Source organism: Sorex araneus, chromosome 2, assembly GCF_027595985.1.
Source record: "Sorex araneus isolate mSorAra2 chromosome 2, mSorAra2.pri, whole genome shotgun sequence".
Taxonomy (NCBI): domain Eukaryota; kingdom Metazoa; phylum Chordata; class Mammalia; order Eulipotyphla; family Soricidae; genus Sorex; species Sorex araneus.
The window spans coordinates 59,996,651-60,023,993 of record NC_073303.1 but is presented as its reverse complement, the minus strand read 5'-3'; the positions used below and the strand labels follow the sequence as shown (position 1 = coordinate 60,023,993).

Genomic DNA, 27,343 nt, shown 5'->3' with positions numbered 1-27,343 from the left:
GGTTAAGAGGAGGAAGAACCTCCAGCTCCAGGTACATCTTTTTGACTCCACCATTCTTCCTGCACTAACATATGTCTCAGAGACCTGGGCCCCATGCAAACAGGATGAGAATGCTATTCTCATATCCCAAAGAGGAATCGAAATAGCTATGCTTGGAGTATCATGTTACACTCAAGTGAGATAAGGAATCTGGAGTTCCGACCTCCATTGACTATCAAGAATCAGGGACGCTGATTCGTTTGCCAAGTCATCAAAAATCATATGGGCTGGACACGTAATGCAATTTAGAGATAGCTGCTGGACTAGAGATGTTATGGACTGGATTTCACGGGACCTCAAAAGACCGCATGGCTGCCCACCAACGAGATGGTCAGACTTCATCAAAATCCTGAACAAATGGTTTAAGGCCCTTCGTGTTCCTGGAGCGAGTAGATACCATTGGGCTACACTAGCACAGTACAGGAACAAATGGAGATGTTACTGGTGCCCGCTTGAGCAAATCGAAGATCAATGGGATGACAAGTGATACAAGTGACGTGATACATAGTCAAGAAAATTATCACTTGAATTTTAGCTATGATATTGTTCTGTCTGATATTCTTTCCAAGTAGTATGCTATAAAATAAAATGTTTTGAATAAGATGACAAGTGAAACACTGAACTCTTAATTTATTCCTTGATGTATTGACTTTGCAATTAGTCAATGTTTTCATTTTTGTTCTTATTTTAACTGTGTTGTCAAAGAGAATTTGGATTAACTGTAATGCCCTCTTCCCTTTCAGCCATTGAAGTTCAATTTTGTTTTATCTGATTTTATTTATTTATTTTGGGCTTGGACTTATTGGCAGTGCTCAAGAGCTATTCCCTGATCAGTGATCAGAACACTCTCCCCATGGGACTATGTCATGCTGGGGACCGAACACAGGACCTCTCACATTCAAATCATTTTACTAGCCCTTTGAACTATCTCCTTAGCTCAAAGCTCATTTTATATGAATCTATATTCTATTTTTGAAGGGATCGTAATGTTAATGATAATGTTCAATCTATAGAATCCAGGTTCTGATAGTTTTGAGGCATCAGTTATCTTCCTGATCTCTGGGCCTAGTAGGTTGAGTATTGTATAAACACCAATCAGTTACTCTATGTAAAATAATCTCCTCATTTAGTACTGTGATTCCTATTGTGTTGTAACTCAGTTTAAATTTTTTTTTATGTTTTTTGGGTCACACCTGGCCATGCTCAAGTGTTATTCCTGGCGGTGCTCAGGGGACCATATGGGATGTACAGAATCAAACTCAGGTTAGCTGTGTGCAAGGCAAACACTCTTTCCGCTATACTATCTCATCAGCTCCATCAAACCACAGTTTTATTTTATTTTTTTCTGCTTTTTGGGTCACACCTGGCAATGCACAGGGGTTATTCTTGGCTCTGCACTCAGGAATTACTCCTGGTGGTGCTCAGGGGACCATTTAGGATGCTGGGACTCGAACCCGGGTCGGCCACATGCAAGAAAAATGCCCTACCCGCTATGCTATCACTCCAGCCCCTAAACCACAGTTTTAAAGCTCAATTTTATCCAGGAATTTTAGATTCATAATCTGGCTCATATTTGGGTCCTCAACTTTTACTCCTGATCAAATTATATTTGAAATATTCAATGAAAAGTGCAAAGAATACTAACAGTTTATATTATTTTAGGGACAGTTTTACGTGTTAAAGTGAAACTACTTTATAGTATCTAAATTGGATTTGAAAAATATGCTCTAGCCATAAATTAGTTTTTTTTGGGGGGGTCTACACGGTACTTAGGGGGGCTGGAGGCTTCTCCTAATGATATTCTAACAATGGAACCAGCAACTCGGCGCTAGGGGCTGAGATGCAGCCCTTGGGGGTCTCCTGGTTTGTTTGCAGTGGAATTTGGGAGACCACGTGGTACCAGGAATCGAGCCTGGGTCGCTATCCCCTGGACCATGTCCTGGCACTAGAGGTGTGGTTATAAAGATTAGATTCAGCAATTCCGATGTCAGGAGGCCTTGGCGAGAAGCACTTAAGGCCCACTTAACTCCTTGACGTTTATACAAATGACTCATTTTCATAAGAGAGACTATGGAAGGTTCAGACTAAGTCCAGACATCTTACACAAGGCGATTAACATTCCAGAGCTGATCACTTAAGTATAAAATTCTCTTCCACTGAATAATATTGGTGGGCCAGAGAGAGAGAACAGAAAGGTTGGCTTAATGTCCTGCTTAGATCAGCTCTCAAATTTGATTCCCAGTGCCTGGCTGCTGCCTTTTGTCAGGTAGCCCTGGCGGCTCCATGTGCCACTGGTCAGAGAAGTATCATAATGCTGAGCTGGGGAGCTCTAGGAGTTTACTGATTTGTTTAGTTTTATTTGAGGGGTCACACCCTTCTGTGCTCAGGGATCATTCCTGAAGGACTTGGGAACCAAGTGTGGTGCCAGGGATTGAAACCTGTTGACTTTGTGCAGACAAGAACCCTACCCACTGTACTCTTTCTCTAGCCCTGCATGTTTATTTATTTTTATGTAAGCTGATTCGATGTTTATTCACTTACATCCTAGTAATGGATCCTATTGTTAGCATAATGTCATTGACACTGAAGCTTCTAAGTTTAGAAAAGACTTCATTGTATTATTTTCATTGGCATTATTTTTGCAGTTATCCTACTTTCTTGCCAAGTCAGATTTTCCCAAGTTACTAAGATTTAGTATATGACACCTATGTATTATATAGCCTCCTAATGTTTATTCATTTATTTATTCATTGCCACATCTGACAGTGCTCAAGTCTCACTCCTGGCTCTGTGCTCAGGGTTCACTCTTGCTGGGACTCAGGGGATCATCTGGGGTGCCAGAAATTGACACCATGGTGGCCCTATGCAAGACAAATGCTCTACCCACTGTCCTGTCTCTCTGATCCCATAGTCTTCTAAATTTAAGGAAAAATTGTGTTTGCTTAATATTAAAAGTATTAAATTTAAATTAAAAGTTTGATCGGGCACCAATAATGTCTCTCATTGAGAGACTTATTGTTACTGTTCTTAGCATATCCAATACGCACGGGTAGCTTGCCAGGCTCTGCCATGCAGGCTCCATATTCTCAGTAGCTTGCCAGGCACTCTGAGAGGGGTGGAGGTATCGAACACAGGTTGGCCGCGTGAAAGGCGAAATTCCAACCACTGTGCCATCGCTCCAGCCCAAATTAAAAGTATAAAATTTAATTTAAAATTAAAATATTAAAATATTTTTCAGGAAGGTGTATAATCCTCTCATCATATTTATAGTCTGGGTCTTTAAAGTGTGATATGGAGCAGAACATTTCCCCCGGGACTTTCTAATCGTTCCCCCACAATCTCTGAGCTGGGATAATTACCATTTATCTTCTGTGGGGATGGCACTCCCAGACACCAATACCTCTAAGACACATGACCTTTAGGTACTCTCCTCCATCCTGCAAGTTCATTGCTTTGATTCGAAATTCCTATGCCTGACCATAAATTCCAGGAATATCAAGTCTTATCTAAGTTGATCATCATCGTAGACCTAAAACTAAAACTAATTTTAGACCTAAAACTAAGTCTAATGCTCTTTTATAAGCTAGATCTGTAAACTATGTGGTCATGCACACACACACAAAAATTCTAAATGAATGAGAACACTAACATTTTGCAGGACGCCAAATACTCGATACTAGTTAAACACTTAATTCCTTTGTGTGGACCTTGTACATGTGTGTTTGATTCTGGGGTTTAAGAGTTCACTGTAGTCCCCTTAAAATTCTCTTAGTGACTAATTTGCATGAAGCTAGCAATTTTTTTTTTATCGTCTCTACCCATTTCCTTTGGGAAGAAGCTGGGAGAGTCACTCACTCTAATAGTGCCCTCAAGTCAGAATGACAAAGCTCCTGATTTTGATGGAAGGATCAAAAGAGAAATAATTATGTGCATATTAATGAATTATAGTTGCCTAATATCAGTGCTGTACCTTCCATATCCTTTCATGGTTCAGTGTTCCCTCCCTCACCACTTAAGGAAAATGTGCAAACATCAGTCAACTCCTCTGGGGCCAGATATTGAAATTGGAGTGTTATAGGTAACCCTGTATTGTGTTTGTGTTTTTGCTCATTACCATAGATTTATGCGTATGTCTTTGAAAACATCAAGTCAGTTCGTCTGGAAGCGTTACTCCTATCCTCGCTGAGCATCGTGGTGCTCGTTCTGGTTAAAGAACTGAATGAACAGTTTAAAAGGAAAATTAAAGTTGTTCTTCCTGTCGATTTGGTTTTGGTAAGTAGGAAATCAACATTTAGTGTGATGCCCTACAATGTTTGCCAGTCACTGGGATAACCTGCAGAGACTTGCTAAATTGTGTACAGTAACGCACAGCAACTCCTGTCTCTCATTAAAGTTGAGCTAATTTGCGTGGCTATACATTAATGTAAGAACAGGAAACATTTTGAGTCAATAATTTAAAAAAAGGAGACACACACGTTTTCAATTTACACAGCATTTCTCATATGCTTGCAATTCTTTTTTACATAAATAAAAGAGTATATAGCCTAAGATTTTAAATAAGGAGACAGTTCTCATGGTGAGACTCAAAAAAGTCTCTGCATAATTTCCCTAAAAGTCATAAAAGTCATACGACACCCTACTGATGGGGCATCTGTGCAATATGCATAGGAATATTATCAATTGCCAATTCTCATTTATGATTGGTAGGCTTACTGACACTTTTATCAATATCTTAATTTAGTTTTATTGAAAGGACTCTGATGTGTTTCATTGGATATGACTGGTGGTTTCTTTAATTATTTTTTGTACAGAACATAGTAATGCATTATACTTTGCTACTGGAGCATATCCACTAAAGTATGCTTTGAAAATTTCAAAACCTATAAGTATGAACTCTAATGGGAACCAAACAAACTATTACAATGATAATGAAATGTTCACACAACCTCAGTACTCTTCATTAATTGACTCCAGTTGTTTTTAACGGTTTACATGCACATGACTAATGGTATGTACATAATTTCACCTGTTAAAATATTACTTCACCCTATTGAACTTGGGTTAAGTTTATGTAACACTCACACACTGAAAGTTGAGGGGTCTGACTCATCACTATATAACTAAGATGGATGACTTCTTTTGTGTGATTTGTGTGCTTGATAATTTGTGAGATTCTTCAACATATATGTGTGTATTTAAAATAAATCATAGTGTATGTGAGTAGAGCATACCGTCCTTATTAGTAGCTTCAGAACCATGAAGCATATAATTTTATTCCAAAGTCTTATAGATATTAAGACATGCTTATTATATTTTGGTAAGTTTTATTACATGTTTCACGAAAGCAAAAACTAAAAATAACCTTAGGGAAGAAGGCCTCAGAACTCATAGTGAAATATTTGCTTATTCCTTGCAAAAGGGAGTAAACATGATCCTAATACTAAAACAACAAGTAATCTTTATGCAATGCTCTTTTATAATACTTGCAAAACACTAAAGCAAAGGTACTACTCATGTCCCAACCTTAAAAGTTATAGAGCAAAAGTTAAATCATATCGATATGTCTTCTACATGATAAAGGCTCTTTAATGTTACCTTGAAGACAGGTTTGAGTAGGAAAATCTCGTCCTTCATTTGAGCACTTACCAAAAGTGGTGCCTGGGTAGAATGAGCTCCTTGTCCATCCTTTACCCCTTTCTCCTCTAGTTACCCTGCAAAGGGGACCCAGGGCATGTGAATACTTGCATCAACGTCCAAGTTCTAGCCACACCCACTCTCCCACAGCTCTACCCGTCCCTCAGCCTCCCCCTGGGCCTCCCAGAGACCAGGCCTGGGAAAACATACTGGACAATGGCAAGGGCTAAGGGGGCAGGAACTGACATATTCCAGAGTATTCAGATTGTGACCTCCAGGAAAAGGAATCCAGGTGTCAGGTGGGTACATCTCTTGCCCCCTCCCTAGTCTTCTGGAGAGGACAGTATTTGGAAGAGGACTAGATTAGAGCCTTTAAAAAAATTGGGACTCTCTGGGGAAACATCTGTCTTGCCCGAGTCTGAGGACATTGTTGTTCTCGCACTCGTATATAACATTTGAAATATTATGGAACAAGGACCAAGGACTCAATTGATAAAGGGAGTTTGGCTATGTTAAAGACAGAGTGATAAAGTAAGATATTGTTAAAAGACCAATTCAGCTGCTTGGGTTTCTGATTTTTACATTGGCTACATGTATAAAAATGCACGCATTCCATTTTCAGTACGAATCTAGTTTCTGACCACGGGATATTTCATTGGAAATATCTATTTTTCTGGCATGATATAAATATTTCATGTATGTTATTACCAATTAATAATATACATGACTTAGAAATTAGCAACATGTAAGGATTTCTGATAGTATCTTAATAATCTGAGTCTTTTACTACTGCTATCTTATTTGAAAATACTATAATATCATGATAAATTTAACAGTATAGCTCATAATTGCTATTTTCTTTTAATTTTTGTTATAAAACCTGGTGATACTCTGGTACTATCCTTGGTTTGGTGCTTAGAGGTCACTCCTGGGAGATGTTCAGAGGAAAATGCAGACTGGGGACCAAACTGGGGTTACTATACACAAATTATGTGCTTCTGTCATTTGATCTATCTCCCTGATGTCAGTTTTTTATTTCTAGAAAAGATTTAATGCTGGTAGAAGAGATAGGAAGGGAGTAAGTTGCTTGCCTCAAATGTAGCCAACATGGCCTCAATCCCCTGTGTCCCATATGGTCCCCTGAGCCCAACCAGTAGTGATTCCTGAGTGCAGAGTCAGAAATAGTCCCTGAGCATAACCAGTTTGGCTCAAAAAAAAAAAAACCATTAGTCAATATAAAATATAATTTAAATATATATGTACATCTATTATCTATATTTCAGTTTGGGGTTAAACCTGGTGGAAGTCAGGGATAATTTCTGGCTCTGCCATCAGGGAACACTGCTATCAGGACCAGGTGGGGTGCTGGGGATCAAACCTGGGTCAGCTGTGTGCAAGGCAAGCACCATCCCTGCTGTACCATCTCTCCATCCCCCGAGTCCAATATATAACCAGAAGCCTCTACCTTAATAATAACAAAAGCTCAACATTCGGAATATTCAAGTAGGAAAATAAGCTTCCATTACTAACCTATGTCAGGAATATTAATACAATATCAGCAGTTCTTAACACGTTGCTATCATGGAGAGAAAACCTGCTATCATAGAGCATTCTTGGATAACAAGAATGAGATAAATGTTGAACTTGGATTGTGTTGTTTGATCACATACACATATATTCTGATGTAACCTATATACTCTTACAGTCTACGTTCTAGTCCCCTTCAAAATCAGACATAATTGGGCTGATACAAATGAGGAATATAGAAAACCATATTATGGGGATTTCACTTAAATTTGATGACTGTGACTCAATTGCTCTCAAATTTTAGGGATTTTGTAATTTAAAAAATATTCTTTAAAAAATCTGTACAATTAAAATTGTACCTAATTAAGTTTATTAAAAACTATTGCTCTTGACAATCATGATACGGATGGATAATGTTTACTCTAAAATAGTCTTAAGGCATTTGAGAAACTAATAATTTGTTGTTGTTGTTGTTGCTGCTGTTGTTCAAATGGGACCAGATTATTGCTGCATCAGTTGCTTGTTATTGCACCAACATGGAAGACGCATATGGCTTGGAAGTTCTTGGTCATATTCCCAAAGGGTAAAGTAGTCTCTTTTGTTGCTATTATTTTTTTGTTTTAGATGGAGGAAAAAAGTGAGAGTAGGCACGCATAGATTTCATCTCTCTCTCCTTCTCTCTGTCTTCTCTCTCTCTCATCTGTTTTGGGGGCCATATTCAGTGGTGCTTACAGCTTACTCCTAGCTCTATACTCAGGGACCATCCCTGGCTGTGCTCAGGGAACTCTATGTGGGGCTGGGATTGAGCTAGTTTCAGCCACATGCAAGGCAAGAGCCTTCCCTCCTGTACTATCTATTTGGTCCATGAATTTTTCATCAAATAATGTAAATAAACTATACACATGGTAGAAAAATAGAAAAATAGTAGCTGATATAGATATAGATAAATTTGAGACAAAGTTGAGTCCTCTGTACGTTATCCTTCCAGTTCCACATTTTGTGTTCCAACTATGCTAAAATAGAAGAAGAGTAAATGAAGTAATAATAGTTTAAAATAATAAAAATTTTAAAAATCTTTGATTAGCCTAGGCAGGTACAAGCAAATGGTAATCAATGGACTCAATCTTGGTTTTCTAAAATATCTCTATACTTTTATGTCTCCAAAAGTCATTCACTTTTTTCCAGGATAGCTTATTTTTATTACTTTACCGGTTGAATTTTCATGTAACCAAGTTTTTAATGTTGACCTGGTTGAACTTTCAGACCCTACAGTGATGCAGATCAATTTATCTTATAGTAAACTTTATGAACTGTCACCGTCACTGTCACTGTCATCCCGTTGCTCATTGATTTGCTAGAGCGGGCACCAGTAATGTCTCCATTGTGAGACTTGTTATTACTGTTTTTGGCATATCGAATACGCCACCGGTTGCTTGTCAGGCTCTGCTGCTTGGGTGAGATACTCTCGGTAGCTTGCCGGGCTCTCCAAGAAGGGCGGAAGAATCAAACCCGGGTCGGCCGTGTGCAAGGCAAACACCCTACCGCTGTACTATCACTCCAAAAAAAAAACCTCATATTTTCCCTATAATTCTCTTTTATTACATGTGACCTTTCCAGGTCCATCCCAATAGTTTTAAATGAAACAATAATAAACAAACAAACAAATAAATAGATAAATAGATAAGCAAGCAAACAAATGGGGGCTGAACTCGCAATCCAATTCCATGATTCTCTCTGTGACTTCAGATACATAATTTAACCTTTCTTAAAATGATTTCCCTTTCCCTCTGCACATAGATTGGATCTGATTTAAGGAATAAATGAAAGAACCAATATGAAAAGGTTAAGCTTTCTACATGCTAGATGTTAAATCAATTTGAGTTTTCTTTTCCTTCTACTTTTTTGCCCAGAGGAATTTTCTTTCCTAAGTGAAAATAAATTTCCTAAATCATCACCAAGGATAAGTAAACCATGATGCTTTGGCTTAATTGTTCCCAAAGATAGCTGCCTATTAGCTGAAAGAAATATTTTAGATTTCTAAAACTCAGAAACAACTGTAGTCCTATGTTTTGTAAAAGTGTAGATGTATCCACATTTTCCCCCTCAAATACATAATGCATAACTATGTGTACTGTGAAAGGATCAAGTTAAAAACATAATTAAAGAGTCTGGAGTGATAGGGCATTTGCCTTGCACGCGGCTGACCTGGGTTCGATTCCCAGCATCCCATATGGTCCTCTGAGCACCGACAGGAGTAATTCCTGAGTGCACGAGCCAGGAGTAACTCCTGTGCAACACTGGGTGTTATCCAAGAAAGCCAATAAAAAAAATAAAAAAACAATATAATTAAGCTATGAAATCAGTAGAAAATTTAAGGATTAGCTTAAAATTTGTGACTCATAAAAAACTGATGTTTGCATATAACACTGTAGTACTTAAAACAGGAAACAAAATCTCTAATACCAGATAAATAAGTATTTTGAAAGGTTCAAATGAAAGAAGGCTCCAGATTTGCTTTTGTTCTGATACAAGAAATATTGTGTTGAGTCAGACCTTTTGCAGTGTAACCTGAATTCCCTGGGCATAAATGACAGACACATCGTGCTGTCTCTGTGATAATTCTTGTAATTCTGCTTTTCTGCTAAATAATGTTTAAAAGCAAAGGGCTTTGAAGGGCAATATTGATCATTTTTTAATGAGTATTTCACTTATTCTTTGATAACGTTGGTCATGACCACGATTGAGTTCAATGCAAGTTGTTATAGAAATTACATGAAGGTTGATGATTTCAAGATATTCTCTCTGTCCACAGAATCCCTCCACCTAGAGCCCCTCCTATGAACATTCTCTCTGCAGTCCTCACGGAAGCCTTCAGCGTGGCACTTGTAGGCTACGTGGCCTCTTTGGCTCTCGCTCAAGGATCCGCCAAAAAATTCAAATATTCAGTTGATGACAACCAGGTGGAGTACACTGAAACTTCTTCCCACAGCTGTTGTATCATTGTACTGGGTACTCCAAGATTCAGAAAGCCTTAAATTTATGGAAAATACAATGTTCCTAAGTATATAGCACGAATGGGTAGAAGAAAAGCATGAAAGATTTCTTTTTCCTTTTATTAAAAAACTTGAATCCCTTTGAGATACACAGTTACAAAGTTGTTCCTGATTGGGTTTCAGTCACACAATGTTCCAATCATTTCTTCACCAGTGCACATTTCCCACCACAAATACGCCCAGTTTCCCTCCTGAAAGGTCCACCTCTCACCCCCTCTATGGCAGACACTTCTCTCTCTCTCTCTCTCTCTCTCTCTCTCTCTCTCTCTCTCTCTCTCTCTCTCTCTCATTCTCTCACTTTCTCTTTCCTTTGGGCATTATCTTTGCAATACAGCTACTGAAAGATTATCGTGCATATCCCTTTACCTACTTTCAGCTTTCAGTTCTTATCCAGAGTGATCATTTCCAACTACTGTTGTCATAGTGGTCCCTTCATCTGTCCTAACTACCCTAAATATTTCTCTGTCACTCATTGAATATTGGAAACCTGGACCTTCCTGAATTGCTTATTTTCTGTACACACATGCATATAATAAACGTTAATACTGTAACACTTAGGGGAAAATAGCGCGAGCAATATGATGTTCTTTGTGATTTGTTTGTAGTAGAGAATCCAAGTATGTTTATCGTACCAAGTATGATATATCTTAACTTTTTTAAAATTGTGGATTTCTTTTTTTAAAAAAAATTTTTTTTCAATTTTATTCAATCACTGTGAGATAGTTACAAGCTTTCATGTTTTTGTTACAATCTCACAATGATCAAACACCCATGCCTCCACCAGTGCACATTCTCCACCACCAATATCCCGGGTATACCCCCCTTTCCCACCCTCCCCAAAATTGTGGGTTTCAACGTAAAAAAGAGTACCACTCTTTTTAGAGAAAATACATCGAACTAATGGAAGAATCTATACTTAGCATGACGGCAAATGAAGATTTTACTGATCATGTTTCTGAATCTATTTCTGCCCACCTCGTGTCTATTGAATCTGACTTTGTCTCAGGCTGCTGGTCCAGATCCCAATGATACTATGATACGACTGTCTTTAATCAAGACCTCTCATTCACTTCTCTCTTCTGAGATGAAAAACCTATCAAGATTTATTAAGTTCTCCTTCCCCTTGACCATTCCTCATGATCATGATTCTGCACCCCCTTTAAATACTCTGAACTACTCAACCAACCTTGCCTTTGCTTGAACCCTCTCATCATGCCTCTGACTATATACATTTGCAATAATGCTTCCCTTTTCTGAGAACTTTGTCCCCTAGGTATTTACATGCCTCATCTATCAAATATTCCCTTTTCAAGAAAGCCTTCCTTAGTAAGTGATGGCCTGAAGTCCAGATTTTTCTATGACTTCTTCTTTCTTTTCCATATTGCATTGCTTTATTGTCAGCATTTTCTCACTGACTGTCAGTTCTCTGTGGTCAGGGATATTTGTCTCCACTGTTTACAGGTAGTAGGAGAGGCAGGAAAACATGATGAGGCTTTGGCAATAAATAATCCAGGTGACATTTGATGATTTGGCCATGATAGCACAACGAAGGAGTGAGAAAAGCATAGTTGGGGTAATATGTAGACGCCATCTGGGAGAAGGAAAATGGTTCACAGGAGATCTTGACTCCAGCAATTACAACTTAATAAGGGTTCGAACCTTTAGAGACCAGGGAAGAGATAAGGGCTGGTACAGAGAAATGGTTCTGTTAACTGCAGGATCCATGAGTCCTCTCAATGGGGAATGCAGGTTAACTTTATGAGCCTGAAATTCACAAGAATGATCCTGGCTATAGATTATAATTTGGGGCTTGTCCACCTGAAGTTGGGTAGCTACCATGTTTACAGAGGACAAAAATAATCCAATATTTACAACTGGTTACAAATTTGGTTTGAGAAGGAACCCCAAAGGAAATGAAGATGTGTCCGGGGAGATAGGGAGGAAACAGGGTGAGCGTGACAGGAGCCAAATGAGAGCCCTACAGAGAAGAGTGAATTACATGTTACTTTTTTTTGCCAGGTAAAATTAGAGTTAATCAGTGGAGTTAGCACCATGGGTGTTGATTGCTAATACATTGGGAACTGGACTCCTATAGGAAGTTAAAAGAGGGGAAATTGGCAACCCAACCTAAAAATACCAGGGGTCTCTCTGTTAGGCTGTTATTAGGGTTAAAGGAGCAAAGGCCTTTGAACAGTTTCTCATTCACTGTAAATACTCTGTGTTTGCTATTTCTATTTAATGGTTAAGTCATGGCCAGAGGAGAGAAAAATGGCTTGTAGACAAGCCTTGCTCTTTTCACAAGTTGGATACCAGTGGTGTCGAAAAATTGATTGTGATTTAAAAATTATATATATATATCAATGTATATATCTATCTTACTATCAATCTTGCAGGAGTTCTTGGCCCACGGCCTCAGCAACGTGATCCCTTCGTTTTTCTTCTGCATACCAAGTGCGGCTGCGTGGGGGCGGACCGCCGGCTTGTACAGCACGGGGGCTAAGACACAGGTAACCGCACTGTCCAGCAGGGACTAAAGATCTGCCAGAGCAATATTCTCTCCAAAATGCTGGAAATATCTTGTTGCCTCAGTTTTTTTTTTTTTTTAATAACATCGACCTCTTTTCGTTTTTGCTTTTGGGGCCACCAACACTTACTCCCCACTCTGCACCCAGAGATCATCCTCGGCCTGGCTCGAGGGACCCCACGAGGTGTCCGGGATGGTAATTAGGTTGGTGGCGTTCCCGGCATGCGACCTACCTGCCATACTATCGCTCTGCCCCCTTTGGTGTCTTTCTTTTCCTTCCGAATGATCCCTCCAGTCAAATGCTTCAGGGAGCATCCCCAAATCCTGTTGGAATGTTTCATTAGTAAATGTTGAAGCACAGCTCCCTCTAGTGGTAATACTGATTTTTTTTTTTGTTGTGACAAGCTAACCAATTTGATCTGTTTCCATTTTTGTTCCCCTTTCAAGAAAATGATTGGTGTTTGATATCTGACCAGTTATGCACAAAAAGTACTTGATGAAGTTATAAAGGGAGACATACATATAGGCATATATGCAATATGTCTGTGTATCTTAGTTTAAGGAAAATGAATAATATATTTTTAGGAACTCAAATCACTTTATCATTTAGTAAGATCTTGCAGTATATTAGATATTCTGCTAGGTATTGGTAAGATGCATCAGACAGTGTTGCTGCGATGATTATGGGGTGCTGGTCATGATGGAATCATACATGGGATTAGATGTGAGGCACGTGTATCAGGCATTTTATCTAGCACTATACACAACCACGTAGCTCTAATGGACATGGAATCATACTCTCAGTTTCCACATGAGAAAGCTGCAGGGAAAATTAGGAAACTAACTTATCAGGATCATAGTTAGAGTCAGGTAGATGTACTGTAAATCTGACACATTAGCCTACGTTCTCTACAATTCATTTATGTTTTAAGGTGAGACATTAACATTTGTAACCAATCATTATAGAAACGATTCATGTTTATTCAACATCTAATGTGAATTTATCAAACATTAGGAACATACAGCATACTTAGTCAATTTCAAGAATTGCTTAAGGATATATATGAAATGAATGTGGTTCTTGACCGTGAGGGGACATATCAAGAAAAATACAGATAAATAGACATTCAAATATAGCATAAAACAAACATATAAAGTGGTCGATGAAGATGCTATTGATAGAGGGCAAAAACTAATTCTGAGTGCATTATAATTTGGCATATGGCTGCCACAGCTCTTCAAATAAGATGTGAAATCCTCATAAAAATGTGATTGAATTTTACAGTTAATTATGTCAGGCATAAATTCAGCATGTGGACCACCGTGAAATATTTCAGCAAACTGTTTATATACTTACAATCTCAAATGAATAGAATCTAAATTTGAATTAATGCAAATGGTGCCCGAGTACCATTTCTTACTCCGGGCTCTTGCAACTATAGAATTCCAGGAACCTATAGAAGTTTTCACTTGTTTTCTTCATGTGAGTGCAGAGAAAGCCTCTCTTCGTGCTCACATGAGCATGTGTACTTAAGCAGATAAATACAGGAAGTGGCTCAGCCTTAGTTTCCAGACCTGGGCTTGTCTCCACCATGGTGTGGACTGACTTTGTACAATTAACTTAACCTTTTAGCCTAATGTAATTGTTAGGAGGATTAAGTGATTTAATAAATGCTTATCTCACACTTATATGAGCACCAAATTATTGTTCTTGCAATGTTCACTTCACAATTATCACTCATGTAACTATTTTATTATAATAAAAGTTTTAGAGCATTTAAAAATATTTAATACCTGAAAGAATGGGTTTATTTGGATTGGAACAAGGCTATGTTGAGGTACAATTTGTTCCTCCAGTTTGCATGGTATTACCTTCATCCACCAGTGAACAGTGAAGGTTGACATTGAATCTGTGAGGTTTCTTCCAACTTGAGTATATTCTGTGTCTATTTTTATTTAAAGCATTGCCTGATTTACTAAGTATGATTTTAGTAAGAACAAAACAAACTGATTACACTTTGTGATTTGCAGCATTGAACATCTAAGGGAGAGATAATTTTGGGGAAACCCGTAATGCTTATTTCTCCTTTGAGTTAGGGAACCCTTGAAATAACTACTCGGATAAGATGGAGAGGTACACTGTCTCACCTCTGTTCCGAGTGAGGGCACTAGTGGAACTTCTCTAAGAACGTTTCTTTTAGAGAGACCTCTGCAGAGACTTCAGCTCCTCAGACTTTGGAGGATATGAAAAAAATCTAACAAAACTCCCAGTCAAGGAAATAAAGCCCAACAGAAAAGTATTTTTGTGATGTTCTGCTGGTTTGGATGGTCACTAATCTGCCCGACAATTAGAGTTTTTCACTCAGATTGTTAAAGACAAACTGTCTTTTGAGTGAGTATGGAACAAAATGCTGCAGCATTCACTTGTTCTCCATCTCTCAGCAGCATCAAAATTCTCTTATTCTTAGAGGTTCATGCTCTAGATGCTTTATCTGAAAAGAAATCGTGTAAAAAGAGTCTTTTACATAGAGAGGCTAAAAATACGTGTGTGACACTGACCGAAGCACTTGGTATTACATGATGAGCATGTTTTATGATTTGGACTCAAGCATTTTAACCTGATTTTTCCAAAATATTGAAAGGTTTTGCCATCTATTCATATATACTAAAATGATTTTAAATTCTCAAACAGTCTCATGTCGCTCTTGAGCACTTAAAATATGATTGGTCCACGGCTAGGGACAGAGCTCAGGGGTAGGGCACATGCCTTGCATGTTCAGGTCCTTGAGTTTCATCCTCATATTGCATGTCCCACAGCAAAATTTGATTTCCTTCCATGTACGTGGCTGTACTGCTAATAAATATACAGGAAGTGTTACCTAGTCCCTATTTGGCTTAATGGTATTAAATTTTATCTATGAGTTACTTGTACCAATAATTGTTATTTTGTTATTATTGCTGAGTAGTGGCTGATTTGATATATAATATACAATATAACATAGATATATTATATATTTACACATATAATATATATGACCTTTTTAAAAAAATCTATTTACCATCTGTTGAACAATAGTTATTTCAGCTACTGGTGTCAACAACGTGTAAACTAATATTAATATCCATGTGCATGCATTTACATGACACACATTGTATATCTCTTAGTTCTAGAACAGCTGTTAATTTTATGCATACTTTGAAAAAAGCTGATTGACTGTTTTTGGAGTGGTTAATCCATATCACAACCCCAGCAGCAATGTGTGAGAGCTTTCTAGCCTTGATATTATTGGATATTTTTGTCTAACTTTGAATTTTAACCAACTTAACAGGTCTTGATTCCTTTTATTATGTCCACGGTATATGGAATCCCACTTTAGAATCCTGTGAAAACTTCTGCCTTTCCCGCCCTCTGCCCCCCAAACCTCCGCCACTCTTGCAAAGTTAACAGTTTGGTCAAATATTTGTATAAAGTCACAAATGTTTGCTTATGTAAAATTGGGTCCTTTACTAAGTTGATCAGAGCTAAGAGTCAGGTGTTTTGTTTGGCCCTAGTCAGCAGGTTGAGTTAGTTAGAACACGATACTAATGACTTTTCAGGATTAAGAAAATTGAATGTTTCATTGCCAGAGATTGCTGTCATAATCTCATGTAATTGCTTCTCACTGGAGCCCTTACTAATGAAGAATTCCGAGGAAGAGAGTTACTGGAAACTTATTATCAACACAGGAAAAAAAAAAACCCCTAAGTTGAGAGTCAGTTATTGCCCAAACAACTTCCTGGGAAAAGAGAAGGCAGGCTGAACAGCGGGTGAGGGGACTTTTAATTGAAATGTCACTTTTACTATTAAACAAAACTTTGGAAAAAAAGCTATAAAGCTATTGCTGTGATGTGTGATAAAAGTTGATTGTATTCTATTTCTTTGTGTGGAATGGTTTTTCTCTCATCTCAAACTTGATTTTATTGCCTCATTTTGTCAGCTGTCACATTTGGGTTCCCTCAGCTGCAAAATACAGATAATGATAGTCTACACAATTGAACAATCACATGCCAACATTTGATTCTGTGTCTTCTAATCAAGATGAACTAAGAGTGATCTTCATTCTAGCCACTTGGCACTTCGGAATAATGAGGATATTCAAGATCTATTTATTTATTTGTCTTTCTTATCTCCTACAGGTGGCTTGTCTGATTTCTTGCATTTTTGTCCTGATAGTCATCTATGCAATAGGACCTTTGCTTTACTGGTTGCCCATGGTACAGTAGTTTTGTTTTGTGTTTTCTAAGCTACTTTTTAACTTTACTGTAAATAAGAGTCATTGCATATTAACATGTCCCATTAGCCTTGATGATTTAAAATTTGAAAAACAGATGACATAGTCTGGGTGAATGAGGTGATGTAGAAAGGGGAGAAAATGGAGAGTACCCTGGATATTTCCTGTTTCTCATGAAAATGTCATTCTGGAATTAGGTTTATATTGTGATTATTTGGGAAGGGGGACGCAATAGGTAATTTCTGTCATGAGAGGAAGAGGAGAGACTTTAGAATAATTTTTATCAGAACTCAGACTGTAGGAGACGTGCGTGGAGCAAGAGACCCTTGATAAGGTCAGTGGAGACAAGGGCCAGTAGGACTGGTCCATGGTTTGAAGCTGGACACAGGTTGAGGGGTCAGGGAGGGCAGTTAGGATAAAGAAGGGACCACTATGACAATGATGTTTGGAAATGGTCACTCTGGACAAGGGCTGAGAGCTGAAAGGAGGTAAAGGGATATACATGATAATCTTCCAGTACCTGGGTTGCAAACCATAATGCCCAAAAGAGGGGGCTGGGGGGAGAGAGAGAGAGAGAGGGATGGAGAGAGAGAGAGAGAGAGAGAGAGAGAGAGAGAGAGAGAGAGAGAGAGAGAGAGAGAGAGAGAGAGAGGGAAAGTGCCTGCCGTAGAAGCAGACTGCATGTGGGGGGGAAGGGGAGAGGGGGAGGGAAACTGGGGACATTGGTGGTGGGAAATGTACACTGACCAAGGGACAGGTGTTGGAACATCTTCTGACTGAAACCCAATCATGAACAACTTTGTAACAGTGTATCTCATGGTTATTCAATTAAAAAAAAAAAGAGAGAGAGACCTTGATATCCTGCCTCAAAAGTGATTGGAGGGCTGGAGCGGTAGCACAGCGGGTAGGGCGTTTGCCTTTCACGCTGCCGACCCAGGTTCTATTCCCAGCATCCCATATGGTCCCCTGAGCACCGCCAGGAGTGATTCCTGAGTGCAGAGCCAGGAGTAACCCCTGTGCATCGCCAGGTGTGACCCAAAAAGCCAAAAAAAAAGTGACTGGGGGCTCTGATATTGGTGCTTTACCCGCCTTTCATAGACTTGGGCACACAGTGACGCAAGAGTCCTTGGAGTCAGAGAGCCACAAAGAGCTTAACTCCTTTCTTACTGTAATTCTTCATTCATGTTATGAGAAGAATCTTTAAATAATCAAGTTTACTATTCAAAAGTATTAGAAGTATCTTCAGGTGAAGTCAGATCATTGATATTCAAATAAATTAAAATGAGACACAATATAAATATTCAATTTTTTCAACAAGTGATTTGAAAACAAAGGGAAGTGAATTGTTAAGGGAACATTCAGCTTTATGACATTCACTCTTGTAATAGGGCTGGAGCTATAGCACAGCGGGTAAGGCGTTTGTCTTGCATGCGGCCAACATGGGTTTGATTCCTCGCCTCTCTCAGAGAGCCTGGCAAGTTACCGAGAGCATCCTGCCTACATGGCAGGGTACTGGCAGAGCCTGGCAAGCTACCCGGGGACTATTTTATATGCCAAAAACAATAACAACAAGTCTCACCATGGAGATGTTACTGGTGCCCACTCAAGCAAATTGATGAGCAACGGGATGACAGTGACTCTTGTAATTAGATAATTAGTTTGTTTTTTTTAGAATGGCATAACTTTTATCCTTTGATTATCTAGAATTGATATTAGATTTCCAGAGAACAGTGAGAACTTAAATCTGAATACATGAATATGACTTTAATTTCTAAATGGTGATTGCTTCTCTCTAGTAAGCACTTTTAAAATAATGAAATAAAATTTCCCTTCTTCAAAACTTCCAATAACCATTCTTATCTTGCTTCTTTTTCAATTAATTTCTAATTTGTAGTGTGTTCTTGCCAGCATCATTGTCGTGGGGCTGAAGGGAATGTTAATACAGTTTCGGGATTTGAAAAAGTATTGGAATGTGGATAAAATCGATTGGGTAAGTAGAAATTTGACTTCACACTTTCCCCTTTTGCTTAAACACATTACCAAATAAGCTCTAAGAGTTTTACTCACAGGAAATAGATTTTTTTCTATTTGGGGTGGAGAGGTCCCACGCAAACAGGGCTTGCGGGTGCAGGGGCCATTCCCCGGGCACTGGCTCAGTGGGGCGTGCAGTTCAGGGCCTGAGGATTCAGGGCTGCTCTCGACTTGAAGATGCACGCAGTGGTGCTCAGGACACTATCACTCGGAATCACAGAACAGTTTCTTTCATTTGAAATTTGTATGTCCTATAAATGACAATTTATTTTTTCAAACTCTCAATGAAATCATTAAATGTACAATGTTAAGAAAGAGAAAAGAAATTTTATCAAATAATAATGAGTGCATTCGAGAATGTTTCAATGCTGGCTAACTTAAACAGCTTGTGGATTGCCAGTTTCCTGTATGTGCTGATTCTGGAAGGGAAGCTAACCATGGAAGTGCATTTTAGTACATTTACCACATGTACGAAAAGCCAGCATTTAGACTATGGACCAAATATCATGGCTGCTAAGTACCTGTATTGAAAACCGTAACACCCAGGAGAGAGAGAGTAAAAGGGAACGTGCCTGCCACAGAGCACAGAGTCAGGGCGGGGGGGGGGGGGGGCGCGGAGGTTAGGGAAGAGGGGGCAGGGCAGGAGAAATACTGGAAACATTGGTGACGGAGAATGGGCATGGGTGGAGGGATGGGTACTCAGACATTGTATTACCAGAATGTAATTATGCAAGGTTGTAAATCTGTAACTATCTCACGGTGATCCATTAAAATTTTAAAAATAAATAAATAAATAAACCCCACCTCATTTCAACTTGAAAAAAAATAAAGAAAAGCCAGCATTAACTTTAAGAAATGTATGCTGTACCAACACAAGGTGAACATTTTAACCGCGAGCATATTTCTTTGAAATACAAAAAATTGAGCCCATGTTTTGCTTTGTATGGAGGAGCTGCAGGTTTGATGCTCAGCACTGCATGATCTGAGAACCACCAGGAGCACCCCTGAAGCACAAGACCAGGGATAGCCCTTGATGTCAAAGCTGTCATGAGTTTTACTTTAAGTGAGCACTTTGGGAAGAGGTACTATATAATGGGATATTTTTATGAACAGACAATATTAAGCCGTAGACTGATAAAGTGTGACTTAATATTTGGGGGCCCACCTGATAGTACTCAGGGCTTACTTCTGGCTCTGCACTCAGGGACACTCCTGGCTGGGCTCAGGGGACCACATGGGGTGCGCAGAATTGAACCTGGATCAGCTGCAAGCACGACAGGCATCCTAATTGCTGTACATTGCTCAGGCCCTAAGTGTGACTTTCCTCAACAAAAACCTCTAACACTTATTCCAGAGAAATAGAATTAGAGTGTTCAAAATTCGCTCTATCTCCAAAACAGACAAAGCGCTTCATGAGAACCTGTTTCTCAGCTTAGTTATGGCATTCAACACACTGAAATATATCTTACCCATGTATTCTGGCTTCTTTCCATGCTGTGTTGGCGGGGACGTTGGCAGAATTACACGGGTGGCCACTTTCACAATGCTTTTTCCATACCTCAGCATCACTTAGTTCCTTCCAGGATGCAATGCCAGGTACCACAAGGGATGAAAAAGTTAATGATTTGTCTACCTCATACATATCTGTGGAAGAATCACATATGATACACTAACTTATTGCACAAGATGTGATACAACATGATCTGCAAGCAAAAATACAAGCTCAGTGCTGGGAAAAGTAGATTTCCGTTTGAACTGGGTTTATAGAAAAGTCTCTTACAGCAAAGTTGAAATGTGATCGGGGCTCCAAGAGAACAGTATTTGGAAGGTAGGCAGAGGTCGAAATTAAACTGATGAAGTCTTATAAATGTCGATACTCATGAAGTAGGAAAAAAATGAGGCAATGCAAACTTTTTTAACCAGCTACTTGGCAACCTGATGCTTAAGGCATATCTAAGGAACTCATTGGTTATAATGGAAGAGATAATTGCTACATTAGGAGGACAGTTGTCAGAGAAGGCTTATTCGAAAAGAAAGGGTAGAGGATAGATGTATCTAATATAAGTATAGCAGTAGCAATATGGTTTGGAAAAGTTGAAAATAGGTGAACTGAGGGAAATGTGCAAAGATCCTAGAGCTCTTTTTTTTTTGCTTTTTTTTCGGGGGGACACAGCTAGTGGTGCTCAGTTTGGAGTTGTTGGGAAGATAGTGTAGAAAATGTTTTAATAACTCATAACTGATAGACTCCTCCTTCGAGGTGATAAGTAAATATCCCTTCGATAATAGGAATAACTAGGAATAAGTTGGATTATGGTGTGGGCATGAAGAAAGAATTAAAAAAATGAGATGGATATAGTAGGAGAATGATGGGTCATTTGGGTATAGCATGAAAGTGACACCCTGTCGTTGAAATGAACAGATACCCCTTAAATTGCAGAGAAATGCAAAGTTGTGGCTTATTGGAATAATATTAGGGTAGAATATTTAGAGTGAGAATAATAGATTTTGGAGATATGGTCCATATTATGCAATAAACAGAGCATGTTTGATTACTTAAGAGACTAAACATACTAAAAATATCTAAGCAGTACATTTACCGAAGGGATATTTGTCTATGAAATCATTTTAAAGTTGAAAGCTGAAGAAATTGTGTAAGTACTCTTGACATCAAAGCTCAGAAACTGCGGGGGCTGGAGAGGTGATGTGGGAGGTGACTTGCTTGCCCTGTTTGCGGTCAAGTCCCGTTGGTTCTCCACTCAATGCAGCACAGCACATCGGACCCCTGGGTGCCAGCAGGTCCCTCCTGAGCTCAGACTCAGTAACAGCCCCGATGGGTGTCACTCGCTTCTCACAACGCTAACAGAAACGAGTTCTTTCATTGTTGTCTTACGCTTGAACAATCCTGTTTCGAATGGTAGACCAAAACTCCCTCTGACGAAATGAGGCAAGAGGTAGGCATCCAGACTGGAGTCTTGCATCATGGACTCAGGAACGAGTTCGAGTAACTTACGAGCAGGGACATAATTCATACCTGGAGAAATTTAATAAACTTAGACACGTACGATTCATGGGTGAGGGAGCAGTGACATGATTGAGTAGCTGTCAAGCTGTGCTTTCCGCTGATGCATTTTCTTGAAAATACACTTAAAAATGAAGTAACGTTACAATATAACATTATTTGCTGGGTCTGTAATTCATTTTCTGTAAGAAACAAGTTTTATAGCATCTCTACTTAGCTCACCAAAAGATTAGCTTGAATTTGGGGGCTTTCAGTGCCAACTAAAGAAGGGATCAAGTAGGAACATACAGTGGGGCGGGGACCCCAAAACCAACTCTTCTTGTTACTGTGACAATCAGCATTTGAATTTTTAAGGGGAATTGTTACAGAAGAGAGTTGAGATGTTCTCTGACCGATGGAACTATTTACTGATCTATGTTATTAATTTCCATCTGATTTTTTTTCGATGTTATAACTGTAGCCCTAGGAAATGAGTAAGCATTGTAAGCTGTTTTTACAATAGATGAGGTTGAGGGAGAGCAAATATGCTTTAAAAATAGAACCAGATGGTACCAAAATTTTTGGTTGCTCTGATGAATCTTGGCCTTCAGGCTCTGTTGTGTGTGTACGTGTGTGTGTTTGTGTTTGTGTGTGTGTGCGTACATTCATGTGTGTTGTGTGTCTGTGTGTGTTGCTTTAACAGCAGGACCAGAATCCTCAGTTTCCTGTGCTATATTGAATCATGAAGATTGAACAGAAGAGTTTGTGCCTAGAAAGTTTTTGGTGGTGTATTGTTTTGCCATACTCAGACAGGTTCAGTTAGCACTGGGGGACAAGTAGGAAGCTGAGTAATCCTGGCATCTGGAAGGAAAGATCAATAACTTTCATCCTGGTGTTGGACAGTAAACGGGGCATGGCTCAAGCCTCCCCTGCCCCTCACAAAAAAGACACTCAAAGCTTGTAGCCTTAATTTGCATATGTTCCCATACAGTGTAGTGACATTAGGGAAGAAAAGAGCCGCTCTCTACCACAGAAGATGTCAATGCCTCTCTGAACAGAGGGAAAACCTTTTACTGCCTGAGCTGTTAGATGGCTAACGGAGGATGATATGATATTCCCTGCCAGTTGAGCAATACATTTGGAGGTGATAGGTCTTAGCATGAGAACATTTTAAATACACTTTCTCCTGTACTTCAGGATGTTTGTGCCTGCTCTCTCAAAAGAAATTTACAGATAAAACTCCCTTCATTTGCTTTCAAGGGTTTAGCTTTTCAAAACAGCCCGTCATTAAGAACCACTCAAGTCGTGTGGAGATGAATTGCACAGACAATGGAGAAGCATTTCAAATAAAATGTACTCTTTGAAACACTTGTTTCAAACTTGTCTGAAAGGGAAAACATATCCCTCCCCAAGAATCTGCTATTTTCAGATTATATAGAGAAGTTTCTCTTTTATTTGCATATGGAATTGAATTGTGTGGTTGTAGATGTTGTAAATGATAATGCAGAAAAATCAATTTAGAATTGGACATGTAGAGTGCTGTAGATAACTTGGGGTAAAAGAGTTTCAATTTTTTTTGATCTACTGTTTGATAAATACAGGATTTTGTGTTTTGGAAATATACTCCTTTGGATTTTGTGAACTATTTTGCTTTTAAAGATATTTTTTCCAGAACTGGCTCAGAAATGCCAACTATAATATAATATCTTATTGCAAGTTTCAAAGTAAAATTTCAGATTGTGGATTGTAATAACACAGGAATTCCAAGTAGAGGAGAAGTAGAATTTCTCTAATATTTTGAAATACACCAAGATCTACATTGTCTTTATTTTTTAACTCACAGAATTTCTTTAAAAGTGAGCATTCATAGATAAAATAGTAGTGGTCTTTATAATGACATTGGTTGTATCAGATTCAGTAATTTTAACGTTAGCTTAGGAGAGTTTTATGCAGTAATGTTACATTACTTCTTTTATATCAATCCCCCAAACAGAATGTTGTTGGGAATAATAAAAAATAATCTGTAAATAATTGCCTATATTATTACATTTAATGAAAAACGGAGAAATTATGGCATGCTTTTCTATTGTTTTGGCCTTAGTTTAGATAACTATATATATCTTAGGGCTCAGTTCTACACCTTTCCAAAGTATTGTCAGTACACCATAACTACCATACGAGTGCTCTTGAACAACAGACGTTAGCCAGCCGTTTACTGATGTGTCGCAGCATGTTTGTTGGATGTGAACTTCAGGTCTATAGTGTCTGGAAATAAAAGGGATGTGCCTTTACTCTGCCTCTTCCCTGAGAGTCTGCCTGGACAGAGATCTACTTCTCTGTTAGGGGGCTTCTGTTTAACACTCTTGAATAATATACTCTTGCTGGGAGATTTGGTTACAGGAATGCAGTAGCCTGGAATCAAGAGGTATTTAGCAGTCATGGGGAAGGTGGAAATACCAGTAGACTCACCTTCTGCTTCCTGTTTCTTTTTCAGGGCATCTGGGTCAGTACATACGTATTTACAATATGCTTTGCTGCCAACATAGGGCTGCTGTTTGGTGTTGTGGGTACCATAGCTATCGTGATTGGTCGCTTCCCAAGGTAAGAAACATTGTGATTCTTGGAGATTTGTGACTCTCAGAACCAAGATGAGATAAATTCCTAAATCTCTACTTGCACATCTATTTTAACCGTGTATGCATGAGGATCCTAGAAACATATATTTGTTTTGTTTTGTTTGTTTGGGGGCCACATCCGGTGGTGCTCAGAGCTTATTCTTAATTCTGTGCTCAGGGATTGTTTCTGGTAATGTCTGGGGGATCATATGGGTGCCAGATATTGAATTCGGGGTGGTCGTATGGTAGGCAAGTCCCTTACTTGCTGTACTATCTCTCCAGCTACCAAAAACATAGATTTCTGATGTTTTATGGGCAGTCAAGATATAGCAACAGAACTATTTTATCCATAGTCTAGTTAAGATAAACCAATGTATACGTTTGGTCTTCCTTGTTATGAAAACATAGAAGACTAATACCCAAGGACAGTAGAAACAAGGGCCAGGAGGCCTGGTCCACAGTTGGAAGCTTGCTACAGGTGATGGAGGGGGAGGGCAGTTAGGGTAAAGTCTACTCTGACAGTGACAGTTGGAAATGATCACTCTGGACAGGGAGTGCTGAAAGTAGGTAGAGGGATAAACATGACCACTTTTCAGGACCTGTAATTCAAAGTATAATTCCCAAAAGGAAAGGGAGAGAAAGAGAGCGGAGAGAGAAAGAACTAAAGTGCCTGTCACAAGGCAGGCTGGGGACGGGGGTAGGGGTGGGAGAGGGAGGGCAACTGGGGACATTGGTGATGAGAAATGTACACTGGTGAAGGGGTGGATGTTGGAATATTGTAAGAGTGAAACCCTTGTAACTGTGTATCTCATGGTATTTCAATTAAAAAAAATAAATCAATAGAAGTGTAAACAATGATACTCTATGGAGTACAAGTCACAGGAAACGGTTTATAGATTTTTTTCTAAGGATAATCATGAACACTTTATATCTTAATTAAGAGTGATCATTATTTACGCAATGAAGAATTATGCATACACTTTTGTTTATTTTAAAGTTACGTATAAGAATGAATGTGCTTTATCAAAGAAATGAACAACAGATTTGTCAACTTCTTTGCTCCCACAAGTAAATAGCACTGTCATCCCGTTGTTCATCGACTTGTTCGAGTGGGCACCAGTAACATCTCCATTGTGAGACTTATTGTTACTGATTTTGGCATATTGAACACGCCACGGGTAGCTTGCCAGGCTCTGCCGTGCGGGCGGGATACTCTCGGTAGCTTGCCGGGTTCTCTGAGAGGGGTGGAGGAATAGAACCCGGGTCAGCTGTGTGCAAGGCAAATACCCTACCTCCTGTGCTATTGCTCCATAAAATGAATATGGAAGTATATAAAAAATGACATTTTATTTTCTATTTGTTTTCATCATAGATCAAATACCCTGAGTATTAAAAACATAAAAGAAATGGAATTTAAAGTGAAGACTGAAGCAGATGGAGTAAGTTTAGTAGTTCTATTCCTTTTTTTGAAATTATTAACAATTTTTGCTAGCCTAGGTGTTTTGAAGATATAAGAAGGAGCGAATAACTTGTGATATTGAGAAACATTGCAAATTTATTTTTAATCAGTATGAACTTATAGTGATATATAAATCATAATTATTATGCAACAGGTCAACAAAAGCTTATATCATCCTAAGAATGAGAAAAAGGTTAAAAGAACTGTATAGTTGAATCATGGCTCAGGTTTGTTCAGGCATTTGGAAACCTCTATCATTGCTAAATTGCCTCGCACAGTCAAACTAAGAGTTATCAAATGATGAAGAAAAACATTGAAAAAAGCAATAAAACAAAGCTAATAATAGGATTGCTTGTCTACATCCCCCAATGCGGCCAATGAGGCTGAATTATCAGTAGAGGGCAATAATTATGTTTATTATGAAGTTTCAGTTGGATTGATTTTTTTTTCACAAATAACACCTTTCTGAGAAAACTTATAAAAATTGTCTTACTTTCTCTTTTGGCAGATCAATTAAATTATTTTTTAAGTTACTTGTTTTGAAGGGTGACTAAAATTAATATAAAGGGAGGAGGAAAGATGTTGACTTGAATTTTTGGCAATTAAAAAGAAATGGCCTCCTTTAGAACCTGCTTTGTAAATGTTTGGATGTATGTCCTCTTTCTAACTTTATTTTTCACATATACTTGTTTAAGTACTTCATGATTGCCCCCAGGACAAAGAGAACAGGTGTCCCCATCCTATGGGATAATGCCACTCTATTTCTGAGTAGATCAAGCATGGGAAGTATTAGCAGGAGTTTCTCCACAACACCTCAGAGGAATCACTTTATGTTTTTAATAAGATCACTTTAACTGAAAATCAAGTTTCCCTAAATTAATGTATACATTTCATACCCATACATAAATGTATTTGTATGTGTCAGTTTTTGAGCCAGGCAGTACTCAGGGGACCATGTGGCAATAGGAATTGAAGCTGAGCTTCCAATATAGTGTCCTTTCTGAAAAACAACTGTGTTCTATGGAAATATTCCCTTTATCACAATGTTGTAGCTTGAGTTCTACAATATTTTATTTCAAAAGCAAGTGGGAAAGACTAAAATACAGCAAGATTTGAAGTACTCATTCTTTCATGGAGTCATCATTATAAGTAAATATGATTGACTTGATTTTGTTTATGTTATTTTTATTTA

General features: G+C 38.6%; 1 protein-coding gene across 1 annotated transcript in view; it reads left to right on the top strand.

Moving 5' to 3' along the window:
• The window catches only part of SLC26A7 (solute carrier family 26 member 7), a 148,499-nt gene that overhangs the window by 102,393 nt on the left and 18,763 nt on the right, over positions 1-27,343 (top strand). The window contains exons 6-13 of the mRNA XM_004602350.2: positions 4,159-4,311; positions 7,701-7,783; positions 10,013-10,160; positions 12,647-12,760; positions 16,954-17,031; positions 18,943-19,038; positions 24,572-24,678; positions 26,065-26,131. Coding sequence (XP_004602407.2) covers positions 4,159-4,311; positions 7,701-7,783; positions 10,013-10,160; positions 12,647-12,760; positions 16,954-17,031; positions 18,943-19,038; positions 24,572-24,678; positions 26,065-26,131 — 846 coding nt within the window. The remainder of the gene's footprint in view (positions 1-4,158; positions 4,312-7,700; positions 7,784-10,012; positions 10,161-12,646; positions 12,761-16,953; positions 17,032-18,942; positions 19,039-24,571; positions 24,679-26,064; positions 26,132-27,343) is intronic.